The 19067-nt window shown below is 30.6% G+C and overlaps 2 protein-coding genes across 3 annotated transcripts in view; both read left to right on the top strand.

Annotated features, from left to right (window-relative positions):
- The window catches only part of NOF1 (U3 small nucleolar RNA-associated protein), a 33811-nt gene extending 23720 nt beyond the window's left edge, over positions 1-10091 (top strand). For both annotated transcript variants that reach the window (XM_028234928.2, XM_082899317.1), the window contains exons 8-25: positions 563-663; positions 779-910; positions 1998-2078; positions 2624-2811; positions 3407-3479; positions 3903-3962; positions 4297-4335; positions 4459-4547; positions 4729-4793; positions 5385-5431; positions 6186-6245; positions 6663-6734; positions 8459-8488; positions 8638-8732; positions 8893-8998; positions 9273-9335; positions 9462-9533; positions 9639-10091. In XM_028234928.2, the coding sequence (XP_028090729.2) occupies positions 563-663; positions 779-910; positions 1998-2078; positions 2624-2811; positions 3407-3479; positions 3903-3962; positions 4297-4335; positions 4459-4547; positions 4729-4793; positions 5385-5431; positions 6186-6245; positions 6663-6734; positions 8459-8488; positions 8638-8732; positions 8893-8998; positions 9273-9335; positions 9462-9533; positions 9639-9713 (1448 nt within the window). In that variant the 3' untranslated portion in view covers positions 9714-10091. The remainder of the gene's footprint in view (positions 1-562; positions 664-778; positions 911-1997; positions 2079-2623; positions 2812-3406; positions 3480-3902; positions 3963-4296; positions 4336-4458; positions 4548-4728; positions 4794-5384; positions 5432-6185; positions 6246-6662; positions 6735-8458; positions 8489-8637; positions 8733-8892; positions 8999-9272; positions 9336-9461; positions 9534-9638) is intronic.
- A 233-nt stretch (positions 10092-10324) lies between these two features.
- Positions 10325-15726, top strand: LOC114290921 (proton pump-interactor BIP103). The gene is made up of 6 exons (XM_082899318.1): positions 10325-11235; positions 11470-11628; positions 13094-13264; positions 13623-13811; positions 15272-15370; positions 15490-15726. Exons 1-6 carry the CDS (start codon positions 11167-11169, stop codon positions 15622-15624), a joined length of 822 nt encoding a protein of 273 aa, XP_082755444.1. The 5' UTR covers positions 10325-11166; the 3' UTR covers positions 15625-15726.
- The last annotated feature ends 3341 nt before the right edge of the window (positions 15727-19067 follow it).

Genomic DNA, 19067 nt, shown 5'->3' with positions numbered 1-19067 from the left:
CAGTTCACCAAAATGGTGGGTTGGTTAATATATTCAGGAGGTTTCAATTCGGTGGATTGGGTGGTTTGTGTGGGCGGCTTTATGCCCTTGCAAATTGGGCCTTCAACATCTTACACTATCCATCACTGAGGCCTTTGGTGTAATCAGGCCGTTGATACTTTCCAGAAGTGGCATTGTTTCATACGAACTCTATGTCTTGTTCTTTGCAAAATACTCATGTTTATGCAGTTATAGACACGGACTACTTGTTTTTGTCATTTGTGAAAGAGGACCTGTGTATTCATCCCCAAGAAGTTGGGTGTTTGCTTTGATGGGTTTAGATATTTTTGAGTTTGATCTCTTATAGTGCTGTTGTTTCTATCCTCTATTATGTTACGAAAACTTCTCTCATTTTGCACATGTTCCCATGTTCTTGTATTTATTTTCTTTGCTAAAGATTGCCTTTTTGTCAAAAAAAGAATGTAAGACAATCCAATTTACTGTGGATTTTAATTGAGTTTCTGAATGGTTCCATCTTGTAGCTATTGGTGTTTTACTTGCTAATGCATACCTATTTTTCTAGTCAACAGTTATCGAGATATACTGCACCACAACAAGAAGCCATTTTATCTCAAAGGCCGGGAAGAAGACTCAAGTGTCATGGATGCGTATCTAATGCATTCTGTACGTATATGCCCTTATACCTTCTCCATGTTTTAACTTGCCAATCTATATTAGATTTCAGTCTTGTCATCCCAAAACGTTTTTATAGTGATAAGAAAAAAATTATGTTATGCAGCTGAATCATATATTCATAACTAGAGATCTAGTAACAAAGAATGATGCAAGAGTGGCCAAACATCAAAAAAGTGCAAAGGAGGAAATACTTACTGGAGATGGTTTGCTTGACCAGGGGTTCACTCGTCCTAAGGTATTGCCTAGTGCTTTCTTGTGGTGTGGCTGGTAATGATTTCATTATGAACAACGTTAGGTTAGATATAATGATGGTTAATTGTGTTTCTATATTTAAATCTCATTTCATGTGAACTTACACGTAACACTCACCAAAGATAGTGAAGGCCTCCGTGTCCTTTCTTTTTAGGATAAAAAGGCACTCTTCCTATCTTTACTCATGCTCTCCAACAAAGAGGAACTTTCAGTTGGCAAATAGAATGCTTTCTAGGTCAAATGACCTAGGCCCCCTCAAAATTTATTTTTAAAGATAAATTAACCCCATGAATGGCTGTCTCTGTCCGTGAAAATATGCTTATTCTTACATCAAATTGATGGGTGCCACTTTTCAAACCTTTCTTGCTCTCCTTAAATGCATCCATAAAGCTAAAACTCATAAAATTGAAGCAAGGATGCTGGTATAACCCAAGATGCGTACCTTTTTTATTAATATTATTTCGTTTGTACTTTTTCAAACCTTTCTTGTTCTCATTTGTACTTTTTCATGCCTTTTTAATTAATATTATTTCATTTTGTTCCTGATATTAAAAAAAAAAGGGTTTATTCGAATACAACAGACCTATCAAATCTAGCCCAAACAAAAATTAAGGCCTACAAAAATTGCACCTTAGCAGCGCACTTTCCAGCAATGTACAGAATCAAAACACCTTTGACCCTTAAACACTAGAAATCATTTAAAAAAAAAAAAAAACGGGCATTAACTATGTTATAGAAATGTGAATAATATTCAAATTAAACCTCAACTGCGGACAAGGTCCAAAATGAGCACCATGCGAAATTCATAGATTCTCTTTTATTGCTATCATGCTTGTTGTCGGTTTTCTTTTTGGAGAAGTTCCTATCATGTTATTGTGGCTTGTTTTTCTACAAGGATAATTAGTTTCTGGCCACTGATAAGGGAATTTGATGGCTTCCATCTGTGGCTCTTGTTTCAGCTTTTTTTTTCTTGCTTTGATTTTTTATTTCAATAATCTATTATTATCTTTACTTTATATATTTATTTGCTTAGCTTAGAAGCTTGATTTTTTTGTAATGATTTGATCCAGATTTTGATCCTGTTGCCACTTGCAAGCATTGCATTTCGTGTAGTTAAGAGGCTAATACAGCTGACCCCCTCTGCACATAAGGTATTCCGCTGCACACGGGTCTTATTTTGGGGTGAGTTTTGTTGTTGGGTCTTTACATGCAGTCTTCTTTAGTTCAATATGTTTTTATTTCTTGAAGTGTCAAAGTTTCCTAGTTAGGAGCCTTTGTCCTAGTTCTAACTTCTAATGTAAGTGGGCGAAGTCTAACAACTAATACATTTACATACTTATTGGATGAAGAGAGGTGAGTTTTAAAAATTTGCAATTTTGTGATGCAACCTGACTATTAGAAAGTATGCATAAGGACTTCTAGATGGCATTTTGAGAAGATCCTTATTGTTCTTTGAATTCAACATTGCATGATGCAGGAATATATACCTAAGGTATTCTAGGTGGCACTTTGAGTTTGTCATTATTGGTAATTCGGATTTGACAAATTGAGACAAATCCATTCTGTTTCTTTTTAAAAGAAGGATAATTTTTTAAGGCGATCAGGTCCTCTATAGTTGTAATTTTATTGCCTTCCTCAGGTTAATGCGGAGCACCTTGAATCCCATCTTTATTTGTAATTTTATTGCCCTCGTCAGGTTAATGTGGAGCACCTTGATCGCTTCTCTGATGAGTTTGGAACTGGAGTGGCTGATGACAATGAGGATGATGAAGGAAATGATAATGAAATTTCAAAATCACAGAAGCCTTCAAAGCCTTCTGACTATCAAGCTCTGTTTGATGGGAATAACAATGACCACTTCATGATAGGCATTAAGTTTACACGGTAAATGTCTTTTCAGTATAACCTATTTCAAATTCCTTGAACATTGTTAGAACACCATTAAAGCTAATATTTTTTTTGTCAGAGAATTTTTTTGTGCGTCTATTTTATATGTTCTTTTGTGCTGTAATGACAAGGACTCATTGTGGAAAAAAATCATCAAAGCAATAAAGGATACTGTCTGATGGCCCTTGAGTGTTGAGAATTGAGTGTGGGACTTGAAGATCCTACTTCATTAGTTGTCAATAACATTTTGAGTAGGTGTAAAATTGATGTTAGTGCTACAGACATCCATGCTATATTTAGAAAGAAAGTAATTGGAGGGTCTTCAATTGATTGGAACCTGATGTAGGTGCATTGGATGATTTGTATACGTGCTTGGTGAATTTTGGCACTTGTGTTATTGCACTTTCTATTTTTACTTTGCTTGAAAATTTGATGAATTCTAATTTCTTATCAATGCTTTGCTGGAAATTTCAATACACTTTATTGCATTGTTAGTGTTGAAAATTAGTAGAAAGAGAATAGGTTGTTATATAGTTCTATGTTAACTTCTTCTTATTGACCATTTTACCATTTGTTGGGTACTTTTCTGTAGGAGGAGCATAAAATTGTATGGTGATTTCTATTCATCTGACATGATTGTTGCCTCTCCTCTTGGTTTAATCACCGTAAGCATTGTTTGCACTTTCAGTTCTCTTTCTTTTTTGGATTTATCACTGAGAAAAACCACAAACATGACATGGGCAATATCCATGAGAACCTGTTTTGGAGTGTAGTTTGTGCTATTTGTATTCTCTTGTGCAATATTAACTTATAGTTTGATGTATGAATTGGATTTTTATTTTATTTTTGTTACGTATAGTATAATTTGTTTGATAGAGTGGATAGATGATCGCTATTGTGGTTGTTAACTAGTTATATGTTCAATTTTATGCCACTAAGTTCAGTGTAGTTTGTGCTATTTGTATTCTTGTGATGTATTAGGTTTATATGGTATGCTTGCACAAGACTTGATGTCATATTCCATATTGTAGGTAGTTTATAGTATGTTTTGGAAATTGACTCCAGATTTACTTAATGTCATTTGTCAGAAAATTGGGGAGGCCGAGGTAGAAAAGGAAAAAGATGTTGATTATCTTTCTTCGATAGAGGTAATTTATCTCATTTATTCATGGTTTTTTTATATAGTATTTCAATAGATTTAGGGCTATTTTGCAATTATTTATTTGTTTGTTTTGTTTTCTTCTCCTTTTTTGGAAGTTCTAGAAACAAACAAACAACAGATTTGCAGCAGGTGATTTTTGTTTTACTTTTCTGAAAGTTATAGCCACTGCTTTTGAAAATTAGTTGCTTCCTATACAATTAAAAAGCCCTTGGAAGAGAAATTTAAACTAGCTATGCATCCAACTGAAAATGAACATTGCCTTTATTGTGGACTTTGGTATTGCGAACTTCTTAGTTAATTGAGACAAAATGTATGTGCAGGTTTTAATCATTGATCATTCGGACATAATAGCTATGCAGGTAAATTCTGTGATCAGTTTATAAAGTTGACATTTTTTGTCTAATGTTTGATCTGATATTTAATTGTTATTTTTTTATTATTTGTTTGCTGTTTTGTTTCATTTTCCAACAAAATTTGTGCAGAATTGGTCCCATGTAAATACAGTTGTTGAACAGTTGAACCACATACCATCTAAGCAGCATGGAACTAATATTATGCGCATTAGAGAGTGGTACATTCTTAATCCCTGTTTCTTAATTAGTTTTTTTTCTTCTTCATTTTATCTTTTCATTTATCCTATTTCTTGCTATGTAGAATTGTCACAAAAGGCTTCCATTCTCCGTTTTAAAGCTTCTTGTCTCATGTTGTTTGTTTATTGAAATTGACTTCTTTGAGTTTCTTTTATTGCATAGGTATTTAGATGGACATGCACAGTTCTACCGACAAACAATAATTTTGGGTTCTCATTTAAATCCAGGTATTGAGTTTCCTACTACTATTAACTAAAATTTGGTCCATATATCTGGCAAATCATTGGGCTACAGAGATGGTTGATTATGCGATTATTTATAGGGAGAATATAAAAAAAGTCTAGTGTAGAAAAATAATTTCAAAAGTGATGGAAGTACAAGTGATTTATGTATTAGATTGTGCAAGTAAGTCTTGTTCTGCCATCACTTTAAAATTATTTTTCCTACTCCACTTTTTCGAAATTCTCCCTTATTTATACTGCCTCAGTAAGTGGAACCTGGAAACAGGACTTTTAATTTATGTCACGGCATTGGTGTCAGCTTTACTATTGGCAAGTCAAGTATACATCAATTGAAGTCCTATAATATCATCATTTCTTTTTGTATTGAAGACTTATCCTTGCTTACCCAAAAAAAAAGGAAAAAAAGAAAAAAAAAAGAAGCTTTATCTATATTAGATTGATTAGCTCATCTTTTAATAATATGTCTGATTTGTATATGTGCTGTGATACAAACCTGAGTACTTCCTTTAAGACTTCTCAGAGCAATACTTTGGAAATAAATTGATCCTAAACTATGCTTGTACTTTCTTCTTCCAGAGATCAATGCCTTGTTCAATCGTCATTGCATTAACTACCAAGGAAAGGTGTGTTAATATTTTTCATTTTATTATGCACCACACCTATGTTTTAAAAGGCCTTGAAACTGCTCAAGTTGAGGCAAGACAGTTCTAAAAGTGTTTTGAAGCTTAAACTTTCTGTATATTAGTGTATATGCATCACAATCTAAGGCACTGCCTCTCGATTCCCTATTCTGGTCCTTGACAATTGTTTTACCCTTTGAAATTCTATGGCAAGTATATTCACTAGTTTTTTTTGTGACATTGGTTATTAGGAAAAATGCAATTCATGTGGTTAACGTTCAAGATTAGCTTCTGCTTTAAAGTGATAGCCATGTTTGTTTATTTTGTTCTATATTTTTTTTCTTGGTTCTTTTCTTTCACTTTTAGGTCATATTCAACAATGAGATTTTGAGGATAACATGTTATTTGTGTTCTATTATCCTACTTGTAATTTTATAATTGCTTGTTGATGCAATATAAATAACTTTCTAAACACAGATGCTCCTATATTTTTGCATATAATTTTAGATGATTAATTTATTTCTTCATTGTTGCATCTATCTGCTTCTCTTAAAATTTTTACTAATCAATGTATGGTTCTAAATAAAAACTGAAATGATTGAAAGTTTACTCTATCCTAATAGAATATATAATATCTCAGCTGACACTATTGCCTTTTAAAACTGGTGGATATGGGTGTATGCAATGATCAAGGGCCGAGTTCATTTGTCTATTTGTGCAACATCTGTGATATTTAATCCGTTAGTTATACTTACAGGTGAAGATGTTATGTGAGCATAAATCTGTTCTTCCCAAAGTGTTACTTCAAGTACGACAGGTGCGTAATCTTCGATATAACTCTTCTTTCCTTCTTGCTTCATTTGAATTTAGCTGCAAGATACATTCAACACATTGATTGGAGCTATTTGTTCAGTGGTTAGAACTCACCCTACTAACCTTGAGGTTGTGGGTTTGAACCTTTAGGTAGCCAATTTGTGCATATTATGCCAAAGGTTAAGGGTTGCATACTTTTTATACATTCAACATATTAAGAAACTAAATTCTGGTGATTGACAAAGTGGACATTATCAATTTTATTTTTAGCTTTATTTCTTAAATTTTGCAAACTACAAGAGTTTACAATCCCATTATCTTTGATTTGGTGACCCCATTGTTTCCAAATTTCAATTACTTTCTCTTTGGTATATATCGAGTTTTCTCGTAAACTCGTATTCTGCTACTCACAACCTTGCAGATTTATGAGCGTTTTGATGTGGAATCAATAGAAGATGTGGATGACGCTCGTCTTGAATATTTTTCTAAGAAGGTTTGTTTAAAATAGTTATTTGTGTTTTGTTGTCTAAAATATTGCCTTCTTTTTGGGACCTATTTTTCTAATTTCTAACTCAAACTGGATAGTCTTCTACTTCCACCAATAGATACAAGTGAATGTTTACGAGTTCTTCCAAATTAGAAGTGAATGCTTAGGGATCTCGCTTTTGACAAGTAGCAAGGGAAAGACAAAAATAAAGCAATATGAAAAATTTGACGATGATAAAAATGCTTTGGATTAGCAGTACGGAAATTTGTGTCAACTCTAATCTGTATGTCTGATTTCTCATAGCAGTATGCAAGGCCTTTATTTAAATTTGAGACAGAGTTTAATTCATTCTAGAAGTGCACATTATTTATGGAAGTACATAAAATTGAAATTGGTTAAAATTTAGTCTGCTACCAAGTCAAAATATCATGAACCTCAGCAATAACGGATTTGTGAAAACTGTCACTGACATTAATATTATCAACGTGTTTCCTTTTCTAAGAAGCTTAATGTAGTCGATAGATGTGTATTGAGCCCCACAGTTTTAACAGTTTTATGAGTGGGCTACATTTCCTACATATTGATGCTTGTTATCTGCCTTGAGTTTCATTTGCTGAAATGTTATGGCGCATAACTTCTGTTTCTAGTGCTTACCATCCCCAAAGTTCAGTTGAAAATAAAATTTAAAACTGAAAGTAAAAATAGTATTTTTCGAAGTTTTAGTTTTGGTAAATCGGAAAAATTTTAGAACCATAGTAGCATAATATTTTCCAAAATTTAAGTGGTGGCAAATCAACAAATTTTGATAACTATTGTGTGTTTGGTTTCAATTTTTTGGAAATTGAGTTTTTTATTTTTCGTATTTTTTTTGTTTTTAGTGAATATTTTTAAAATTTTAAGCAATTTTTTTACCTTTTTAGATGTATTTAAAAAGTAAAATATTTGTAAAAAAATATTTTAAAAAATCAATAAATACACAAGAAATTACTTTTTAATTGTATTTATATTGGGTGTACCCAAAATTTTAAAAAATTGCTTAAAATATTAAAAAAAATTAGTAAAAATAAAAAAATACGGAAAATAAAAAATTTCAATTTTCTAAAAAGTGAATCCTGAGTTATGAAACCAAAAAATATTTTTCTAAATTTCAGTGAGGCAATTTTGAAAATAATTAAAGCCATAGATAAAAAATAAATTTCTTTACTTCAGTAAGGTCCACCATTTCTCCTGAACGTTCTTCATAGACTGAAAGCATTATATGGTTTCATATAGACCTTAGGACAAGTAATCCAATTAGGGTAACAGTTTGTTATTTATTTATTTTTTCATTTTTTGAAATACAGTTTGTCATGTTGAAGCTCAGCACTTCTTCTAAAACCCGTCTAAGTAGAACTAGCAACCTTTTAAAGGGACCTAATAACATAACTTTATGCGCATTTTGATACATGGGCCACCCCATCTCAAGAAAATTTAGAAATTATCACCCATTAAATTTAACAGACCAAGAATAAAACTGAACCAACATTGTATTAACTTCATAACACATGATAAAAGTTATTAATACTCAAATTAGTATGAAAGCTCTAGAGTAAGGCCCTGAATTTGAAGTTTAGTAAGATTTTTCGCTTTTGAGTTTGTTTTGTTTTCTCTCTCGAGCTTCTTATTAGCTGCATCATTATGAGTTGTGAAAATTTATTTTATATGTGATATTGATTGTTTTCTTATTGCAGGTGTTCCCCAAGATAAAAGATTCTATTCAGGTGTTTATATTTTGTTTGATTCCACTTATCAAAAAAATATTTTGTTTGACCCCTAATAAATTAGTTGTTGGTATGCCTGAGCATTGAGCTATACGCATAAGGTATAGAATTGACTTTTTTTGAACTGTTCTTTGAACATTTTCATGCAGGGTGGGATTATGATATTTATTAGTTCTTACTTTGAGTTTGTTCGAGTTCGAAATTTCTTGAAGTCGCAGGATGCATCCTTTTGTCTATTGGGGGAGTAAGAACCATCTTTACCTCTTACTTTTAACTTGTGTTAGATTGTTTTATGTTGTCCTTTGAGAAGCTTTGGTACTTTATTGTGCGATATTGGGATGTCAACTTCCTCCATCAGTTGCAAACATACAGGAACTAATTCGACTAGTGGCCTAAACATTTAGGTACACAAAACAGAGTGATATTTCTCGTGCGCGGGTATGGTTTTTCCAAGGAAAGCGGAAGATCATGCTTTACACTGAGAGAGCTCATTTCTACCATAGATATAAGGTTATTTTGAAGTATTTTTTTTATTATTTTGTTATATTTTTTTGTTTTTGGGCATGATTGATTGTTGTTTTATCATCTTGGTTATTTTTGGTAGTGTTAATTCAATGTTGAATTTCTGAAACCATATTGTTTTGATTACCCCTATATCAATCATCGAAACTCAAAAGTATGGCTTGATTTAATCTTTTCTGCAGTCAGGGAAAAACTTATTTTAGATCAGACTTTTGTTGATGGATATTTCTAACTTGTATATCCATCTTTTCCTTGTAATCAGATTCGTGGTATTCAGAATTTAGTTATCTATTCTCTACCAGAAAGAAAAGAATTTTACCCTGAGGTGAGCATGATCTTTGCAAAATAGATTTCCTTTCTCATTTCTTTACTTGGAATTCTGATTAATTATCAATGGCTTTGGAAAACGTATAATTCATTCCTTAAAAACCTGCTCCATTTTTTGTTGTAGATTGTTAATATGCTCGAAGGGTCTGATAGCATGACATGCACTGCACTTTTTTCTCGCTTTGATCAGCTTCGGGTAACGTTTTGTTCTTTAATTTGATGCTAAAAAATACCATGCTTATTCCAAGTTTTGATTTGGTGAGTTTACTTTGTTCATATATATATTTTTTTTGATTACTAGCTGGAGAGGATTGTCGGAACGTCCCCTGCAAAAAGGATGGTGGCGTCAGAGAAGGGTGTTTTCATTTTTTGTTAGAAGATTTCTCCAGGCTTGAGTTGATTATTGCAGCTGGCAATGCAAAATAGCTAGTGTATATGAGAAATTGCAAGCTAGACTGGCTGCTTTTGGAACCTGAGTTACCTAGTATATTTCAATTTTCCATCTCCAAATTTTTCTTCATAACCAGGGTACTACTATTATGGTTTAGAAAGGTCGAGTCCGCGAATCCAAATGATGTTTGGGAACTGAGTTATTTTGCTTTTGTTTTGTCCTGTTGTATGACCAGAAGCTCCTATAGCTTGCAGTTGTAAAATTTGACTAATCCTAGGATTGAACTATACATTCTTTAATTTGTCAGTTAATGTTATTTGTATAATAATATTTAATTAGAGGTGTGCGTGGGCCATTTTTATACCCTTTTTTCTCTCTCCAAAGTACATGAATGAGTTGTTGACTGACTTGGAGTGCAGTGCAAGTAACCATATTTATTTATTTATATTCAAACCTATAGTTTTTATTTTATGAATATTTAGTGTATATTTAAGACTAGCAAGTGATGTCTCCTTCTAACAAAGAAGAGGTGGATGGACGCTGACATGGATGCAGTGAAAGCTAATTCTTCTATGGAAATGGGGGAATTGAGAAAAGAAGGTGAAGAAGATGAATTTGAAATTTGTGTTGATGAGAAAGAGAAAACGAGAGGTAATCACTTTGCTTGGTTCTTGTTTTCAAAAAACACCTTTTAGAAAATTCTATTTTCTTGTTTTTTGTGTTTTTGTTTTTACTGAATTTTTTTAATATTTTAAGTATATATTTTTTTTTTACTTTTTAGATATACCTAACATAAATATACCTAAAAAATAAAAAAATTGTGAAAAAAATCTTTTAAAAATTCACTAAATATCAAAAATACAAAAAAATATGAGAATTCAGTACATTTTTTGTATTTTTATGTATTTATTAATTTTTTAAAATATTTTTTTACAATTTTTTACTTTTTAGATATATTTAAGTAAGGTGAATCTAAAAAAGTAAAAAAAATGTTTAAAATTTTAAAAATATTCACTAAAAATAACAAAATATGAAAATCAAAAAACTCAATTTTTAAAAAATTTAATCCAAAAAATTTAAACCAAAGCACACTGAATGTTATTGTAATGCTGATTTATAATCTTACGATTTACAATTTAACCAACATGGGTGTGCGTATCAGGTATTTTTTAGCATGTCTGACGATAAATGAGATTTTTTTATTATTATTTTAAATATAAGGGTATTTGAACAATTATAATATGCATATTTTTTACTACAATTTTTTTAAATAGGGTATTTTTGGAGTATAAAAACTATTTTAATTATTTTTACCATTCATTGTTTTAACAAAATATTTTAGTGTTTGAGATTTACAGTAAATGCTGCTAGAGCTAGACAGCTTATTCCTAAGCAAATTCATCGCTTCTATTTCGTCAAGTTTCGATCCTATGAAGAAATGAATTTGAATTTCAGATTTGAAGATCAAGCTCAAGCTCGGGTCACCAAAGATTTACAACAAAAGAAGGTATATATATTTTCGAGAGCTAGAAATCAACTTTCGAATCAAAGATACAGATAAATCAAATAGTTTTGTGCGGTAGTTGATTTCCAAACCAAGTTATTTATTTATGAACCAAACAGTTTTATTTGAAAATTAATTTCCTAATCAAAAGACAAATTACAATAATCACATGTATAATAATTTGCTTAAAAAAAAAAAATTCTAAGATTTTTCTTTATCTTTTGAATTTCCCAACAGTTAGAACGAGATCATATTATTTCAGAGTTAAAACATGGACCATGTAAGTACTCCACAGAGAGGTTGGCTTGTAAGAGGTCGGAATTGAAGCATTATGAAGGTGCACTGGACCAGATTCTTCCTAGTCAGTCCAAGATTACAAGCGAAGGGAAGAGACTGGTACAACTTCTAAGCTATATTTGTTTCCATAGAAAATATTTTCTTAATAAAAAATAAAAAAAAAACTTTTTATTATGAGTTATTTTTGTAAAACTAATTTTCTATGTTTGGTTAGGATCTTAAAACTAATGTCTTAGAGCATTTCCAACAGTTCAGTATTTTTTTCACCAAATTTGTGTAAAAAATAGTTCATTTTCTCAATCTGATATCAGTTGCTCCAACGGTGCATTTGTCATCCCGTGGGTTAACCGGTTGGTCGATCGGTAAGGTTTAATTTTTTTTTTTTAACCTTTTTGAACTGTTTGAACCTACCTATTTGAACTGTTTGAATCTGTTTCCGGTCGACCGGTGGGTCGACCGGCCGAACGTCTGGTAGGTTGACCGGTGGGCCCACTTGCAACGTTACAGCACAGTGAATTGGTGAAGGCTCACGCAGATTCTCAGTTTGGTGAAAAATTTGCTCCGTTCTCAGTTTGATATCAGTTTGGTGAAACCATTACAGTAGAAGAAGTGACTTTTTTCATCAAATTCAAATTTGATACTGAATTTGATGCAATGTTGGAGATGGTCTTAATGGTCGTATTGGTGGTGATGGGATAGCTGTAGTAGGTGGTAGGATGGTGGTGGCGACAACAATGATGTGGTGGCGGGCGTAGGCAGACACAAGGGGGCTAGCAGGGCCCATTTCCCCCCAAACTTTACAAAATTACATTTAAATCTATATTATTTTTAACTATTTTTAATTAAAAATAGTATTTTGGTCCTTCCAAATTTATGTAATTTTACTTTAGTCCTTTCAATATCTGTGCAATTTTTCCTTGGCATTTTCAAAATCCATATAATTTTACCTTGGGCCTCCCAAACTTTACAAAAATCTCATTTAGCCAATGTAATTTTGAGTATTTACAAAAAAAAAAAAAGAAAAAGAAAAAGAAAAAGGAAGAAGCATTTTTCTTCTTTAAAATCTATATAATTTTATTTTGACCCCTAAAAGTGTAAATAATTACACTTTCAGGGCCCCTTTGACAATAATTGGGTCCGCCACCAGTGGTGGAGTGGTTGTGGGGTGGTGGCAACACGATGTTGGTGGGTTGGCGTTAGAAAGATTTAATTTAGAAAAAGTTTTGGACTTTTTAAAAAAGAAAAATATTAATAAATCTATTTTCTACTAATTTTCATTTTTTTATCACACCAAATGATAGAAAATGCCAAAACAAACTAAGCATGTTATTATTATTATTATTTTAGTTAAAAAATAATTTGTTGGTGAATCAACCTTCGTTGGGAAGAATTTTTTTGTTTTTTTTTTGTAATTTTGTGAGAAAAAAATAAAATGATTATGATTTAAATGTGATATTTTGTCTTATTAATTTTTTAACTTATTTTATCTTTTAATGGGCTAAATTAATCTCAACTTATTTTTCCAAACGAGGCCAAAATAAAATTTTTGTTGGTGATTTTTTAGAAAGAGAAGGGGTTACATTCTATGATGCAACATGGGAGCAAGAGTTTAGCAGAGGAGAAGAAGATCCTAAGAGATATAAAGCAGATTGAAGCAGCAATTGAAGATGATGCTTTGAAGCCACAGATTCCATATTATTTAGGTTCCAAAGAAGATATACAAAACTATATACAAGTAAGATATTCTGGCCATACATATAAGATGTTGTATCTTACCTAAAAAGTACGGACATCTTATGTCTATACAAAACTATATACACGTTAATTTTGAAAAAAGAAAAAAAAAAGAAAGAAGAAAATACGAACACAATAGGGATATTGCAAAACAAATAATTCTTTACATGTTTTCATTTACTTTTTTCCTTATTTGTTTTCATATATTTTATTTTGTTCCCAAACTGTTTTCATAAAATTATTTTTTAAAACAAAAACTCATAACGGTAATTTGATACGAGTTCAAAACATATGACACGTGTATCCATAAAGTGTCTTTCGATCTGACAAATATATATTTGATCACATTTTTATTTCAGCATATTTGCAATGAAATAGATGGACTTCAGAAGGAACATTTGGCATTTTTGGCTTATGTCAAGCTTCTTAAGAGAAAACTAGACGTGGCAGAAAAATATATTGTTTGTTTGGAGAGAAAATTGGCAGATATAATTCGAATTCAAGATGCAGCATTCAAATTCATTCTTCAGCTTAGAAAGAATGAAATGGTACGTAATGTATGACAAACTTCTATTACCCATTTTTGAGTGAGTTGCATATGTAACTATTTCAATCTATATACTTTTGTTGATCATTAAAAAATGCATTTTGTTTTATTTTGATTTTTAATATTTTAATTATGTCAATTTCATTCTTAAAGTATTAAGGCCAAGTTTGGGAACACCCCAAAAAGCCAAAAAACCAAAAAGTTACTCAAAAAGTTAAAAAGTTATCACTATTCACCAAAAGTCAACAATTACGGCTGCACAACTCCCAATTCTAATTTTCTCCTACAAATCAATTTTTACAATTTTTTATTACACATTTTTCCATAAAAAGTCAAAAAGTTAACCCAAACATTCATATTTTCAACCTCAACTTTTTAGTCTAAAAAGACAAAAAGTGCACTTATTTAGTCTTCCCAAACTTGGCCTAAATGTGTGTTAATCTGATTCCTATGGCTGACATCATTAGTATTCATCATCAGAATCAAGGGTATTCTTGGAAAAACATATACCTCTGTGAAAACAAGGCTAGTTACAATTGTGGTCCGTAAATTATGTGATTTGTGTGGTTTTTTTTTTTTTTATTATATATTTTTTATGTGGCCCAGTTTGTCTCATGTTTGAGATCAAGATTGGACCGTCCAGTCCAACCCATGAGTTCATTTTTGGGTTCTGTTTTGATAATCCAAACCGTGTAATGTGTAAAACTTGTCAAGTATTATTATATTTCTGTAAAAAATTACATTGATCGAATATTAATAGTTATTTGATCGGATCAGATTTGTATAAAAAAAATAGACGATGACAAAATAAACGGTTAACAAAAATTTGATCCAAATCAAATAGTTATTGATATCCGATCAACCTAATTTTGTATAGGGATATAGTACTCGACGAGTTTTACACATTGAACGGTTCGGATTATCAAAACGGAACCTAAAAATGAGCAAATGGATCGAACTAGATGGTCTAACCTTGATCTCAAATATGTGACAAACAAGACATTTTTTTATGTGTAAGTTTTAATTTCATTCAATAATGACATTTATGAGACCTACATTTAAGTTTTCAATAAGTCTGTCTACTTCTACTATCACATAATAGACAACATAATCAACAATATAGAACATAAGTGAAGCTGAGAGACTTACTTAGCTAGAATTATTTTTATGTGATTGATTATGTGACTGTAGAGTTATTGTTAAAATTTTCACTTCGTACATTAATAATGATTTAAGAAAAAAAATTAATCCACACTGGTAACTTTTCATTTTGTTTTCATTCAAACCCTTTACAATTTTATTTAGAAAATTTCTAAATAAATAAATAAAGTAAGAATCAGAAACACATACACAATTAAAATTTTGAAAAGAAGAAAATAAAATTAATCAATTCTAAACCTAATTTAAAATTTTGAAAATAAAATGAAAATAACTAATGGTTTTTCTTGTTGGTGTTCACAGAATGCACACTTCAACCAATATCTCTCACTCTTGAAGAAAGCAGAAGAAGTGAGAAGAAATAAAGATGTTGCAGCTCTTAAGGAATTGTCTAATACTCAGGTTTGTTGAAATAAATTTCAACCTTCTTGTTTATTGATCTTGACTCTCTAACCAATTATTTAATTTCTAAATTATAGGCTTTTTTACTTTTTAATTTTTTAATTTTTTTTCACTTTTAGGTAGAGAAATTTATGTCTCAATGGAACAACAATAAAGCTTTCAGGGACGATCATGCGAAGACAATTTTGCCAATCGCCAGTCATGAAGCAAAGGCTATAGAATTTTGGCACACCATTAAAGCTTTCAGGGATTGATTTGTTCGATTGCGTGTTTTTATTTTTACACGTGGTGCACACGCGATGTGCATATTAAGATTTGTAATTTATGAATAAAGAAGATGAATAGAAATCTTTATGCCGTGTTTGGTTGGAGGATTTGGAGAGAGATTTGGAAAGAAAAATGGAAAAGGTAGATGAAATGTGAATAAAACATGCTTATATTTCACATAGTTTCACACACCTTTTTTCTTTCCCTTTCCAAATCCCTTTCTAAATCCCCAAACCAAACACAACATTAGTGTCATTCAAAAATTAGATTGATTTTTTCATATGACAGTTTTCAACCTATAAAACTTCTAAGAAAATTAAAAAAATGTGACGAAGTGTTTCACACCAGATAATTTGGAAATAAACACGTTAAAATAAAAATGTTATGATTATTAGATTAACTTAATTTTTTTCATAAATGATATATATAGAGGGTCGTACAAAATAAATAGTTTGAATTATTAAAACATGACTTATGATAGGTCTACAAGTCCCTCGAAGGCATAATGAATTGATGAATAAAATATTATTAAAAAAGAATTGAACTTGTCTAGATTAGACTTTATTATTTGGGGTCAGTCAAATTCACTACGGGTTCTACTTAGATAGTCTGAACTATTCATTTTTTAAATCATAATATGTAAATTATCGATTAAAAAAGTCAAGTCAATTCAATAACTATAGCCACATTTATCAAAGTAGTACCCGTAATGTATTAGAATAATAACTATTTTGAATTTATTTGTTTCTTTCGTCTCGTTTGGTAACATAACTTTTTAGCCTAAAAGTTAAAAAACCACTAAAAAAAATCAAAAAATCAACAATCTATACTAGAAAGTCAAAGATTCATTTTTCTCTCTATTTTTTGCACATCTTTTCGTAAAAAATTAAAAAGTTATCCCAAACATACTATTTTTTTTTACATCATATTTTAGCCAAAAAATAAAAAAATTACTAAAACAACATATTCTCAAACGAGGCCTTAATGACAGTTTTTATGACCATTGTTAGTGGGACTTACAAAATAATTATAATAAATTATATAAAATATATTTATAATATGTTAAAATAGGGTCATGCTATATGCAAATTAATTAATTTGTGGTATTGTTTGCTACAAATATCATAACTAAATCCTCATTCAGTCATAACTCATATGAGGTATAATTAAAATAATGTTATAATGAACATCACAATGAATCATAACTAATACTATAGGGGTCATAACCACATCATAACTAACATCATAATAAATTATAATTAAAAATCATAAAAATCGTAACTAAAGTGTATATGACATACATCTTTTAAGAGTGTATCATATAATTCTTCATTAAAATAACATATTAAAAAATAAAAAATGAAAACCTACACTAGGGCAGGAGAAAAGCATTATTGTCGTTTGAAATGCAAGCATGGAGTAGACGTTTGGATCATGAAAAATGATTTATTTGATGTCATTTTAGTTAGTACCTAAAATGTGCCATCACCAAAAGTATGATATTGATAGATATCTGTCAATGACATTCTTTTTATTTTATTTTATTTTATTTTTTATTTTATTTTATTTTTTAAGAATGTGGAAAATGTCAATGGCATTCTTGATGGAATTAATTGTGTGCTTCGTCAAAGAAAAAGTCTTGTTAAATCAAAGTTTGGTTATAATAATAATAGTAATGAGAATCTCGAACCATTTTGGTTTAGCTTTGACATCTTACCTCATCTTACCAACATCCTGCTTTTTTTTATGAGAGGCTTAGATTTTTTGTAATACAATAATTTCTCTGTAATAATTTTTATGAGGAAATTATATTAATTTCTTTTGAAATTTTGAGAAAAATATAATTAATTATATATTTTTTATATAATTATATTGTTTTTTTTTAAATTTTAATTTACATAACAATTAAATATTTTTTTATTAATAATTCGTTAGTCATACAAATGGAAAAATGATGTTGTCATTTTTTTTATTAAAATATAAATTTATTTTTGTTTATTTTAGTGCCTGCGCATCATCTACCTTAATTTCGATTACTTTTACCTTACTAAAAATGAAAGTTAGTGTAATTATGTCAAATGTATAAAATTAATAGTATTTTTTTAAAATTTCAAAGAAGACAAGTGTAATTTACCCTAATTTTATTGTGATAATTTAACGGTTAATGTTTAAAGTGAAATTAGAATTACTTTGTTTTAGAGCATCTCCAACGGTGAATCAAAAATTTCACCAAATCTGAGTTAAAAAATAGCCATTTCCTGAATTTGATACTTCAGGCTCCAACGGTTCACCTTCACCAAATTTATCCCGGGACAACCGGGTGGTCGACCGGCCGGTTGACCGGTTAGGCCAAAATTTTTTATTTTTTATTTTTTTTTGCGAATTGTCTGAACTTTTTTTGAACTTTCTGAACTTTTTTCGGGACAACCGGGGTGGTCGACCGGCCGGTCGACTGGCCGGTTGACTGGCCGGTTGACCGGTTAGGCAAAAATATATATATATATTTTTTTAACGGTTTGAACTTTTTTTCCTGAACTGTTTGAATCTTTTACTGGTTGACCGGTTGGTCAACCGGCCGGGCAACCGGTTGGTCGACCGGTGTACCATTTTCAACGGTCAGTAACAGTGATTTGGTAAAATCTGTGTCTTGATCTCAGTTTGATGTCTTGTTTGCTGAATTCTCATTTTGGTATGACTTTGGTGCAACCGTTGGAGCGTGAAAAAGTGAGTTTTTCATCAAAATTTAAATCTGATGCTGGGTTTGGTTCACCGTTGGAGATGGTCTTAGGACACTTTTAATCAAACTATGTATTTTATGTGTTATTGTGCTAGAAATATAATAAAATTATTGTAAGACAGTGTGATAGAGAATTTAAGAGTAAAAAATCAGTATAATGATGATATTTAGTGATGATCGGATTCTATGAAAAGTCCATCACATGCCTAACTTGATGACTCCCATTCAAAAGCTATAGCCTATATAGGCCTCCTAAAGTAAGGACATTTATTTTACTTTAAATTTCTTACCAATTCTCTTGTGCCAACCAACAAAAAAATAAAAAAAAATAATGATATCAAGCTAAATTTGTGTGGACAATAGTACAGAGCACGGTTTTAGCACATGAGCAAAACATGCTAATACAAAGGTTGTAGAATGAAATTAAAAAAAATAAAAAATAAAAAAAGAATTGATCGAGTTTTGTTTAGTTGATTGTAAATTAAAATTTGATAATCAGAAATTACAAATTAAAAGTAGCTCTCTTTCAATTTTTAGATATTTAATTTTTTTAACTTATTTAAGTTATTTCTATCTAATAAATTGTAGGTAGAAACTATACTATATAGTTTGCATAGAATTCTAAATTAAAATAAATTATAAGCATGAACTATAAATGTGCAATTTGAGAGTTGACTCCTCAAAAAGTAAAAT

This window comes from Camellia sinensis, chromosome 12 (genome assembly GCF_055761805.1).
Source record: "Camellia sinensis isolate YWXY chromosome 12, ASM5576180v1, whole genome shotgun sequence".
NCBI lineage: Eukaryota > Viridiplantae > Streptophyta > Magnoliopsida > Ericales > Theaceae > Camellia > Camellia sinensis.
Note: the sequence above shows the minus strand (reverse complement) of the source record. Positions and strands in the feature narration are given on the sequence as shown.

Bases quoted from the DNA above. Each gene is read 5' to 3' on its own strand.
- LOC114290921 (XM_082899318.1), top strand. From the start codon at position 11,167: ATGAATTTGAATTTCAGATTTGAAGATCAAGCTCAAGCTCGGGTCACC. The intron at 13,265-13,622 runs GTAAGATATTCT...TTTTTATTTCAG, and splicing joins ATATACAAAACTATATACAA to CATATTTGCAATGAAATAGA. The intron at 15,371-15,489 runs GTTTGTTGAAAT...TTTCACTTTTAG, and splicing joins AGGAATTGTCTAATACTCAG to GTAGAGAAATTTATGTCTCA.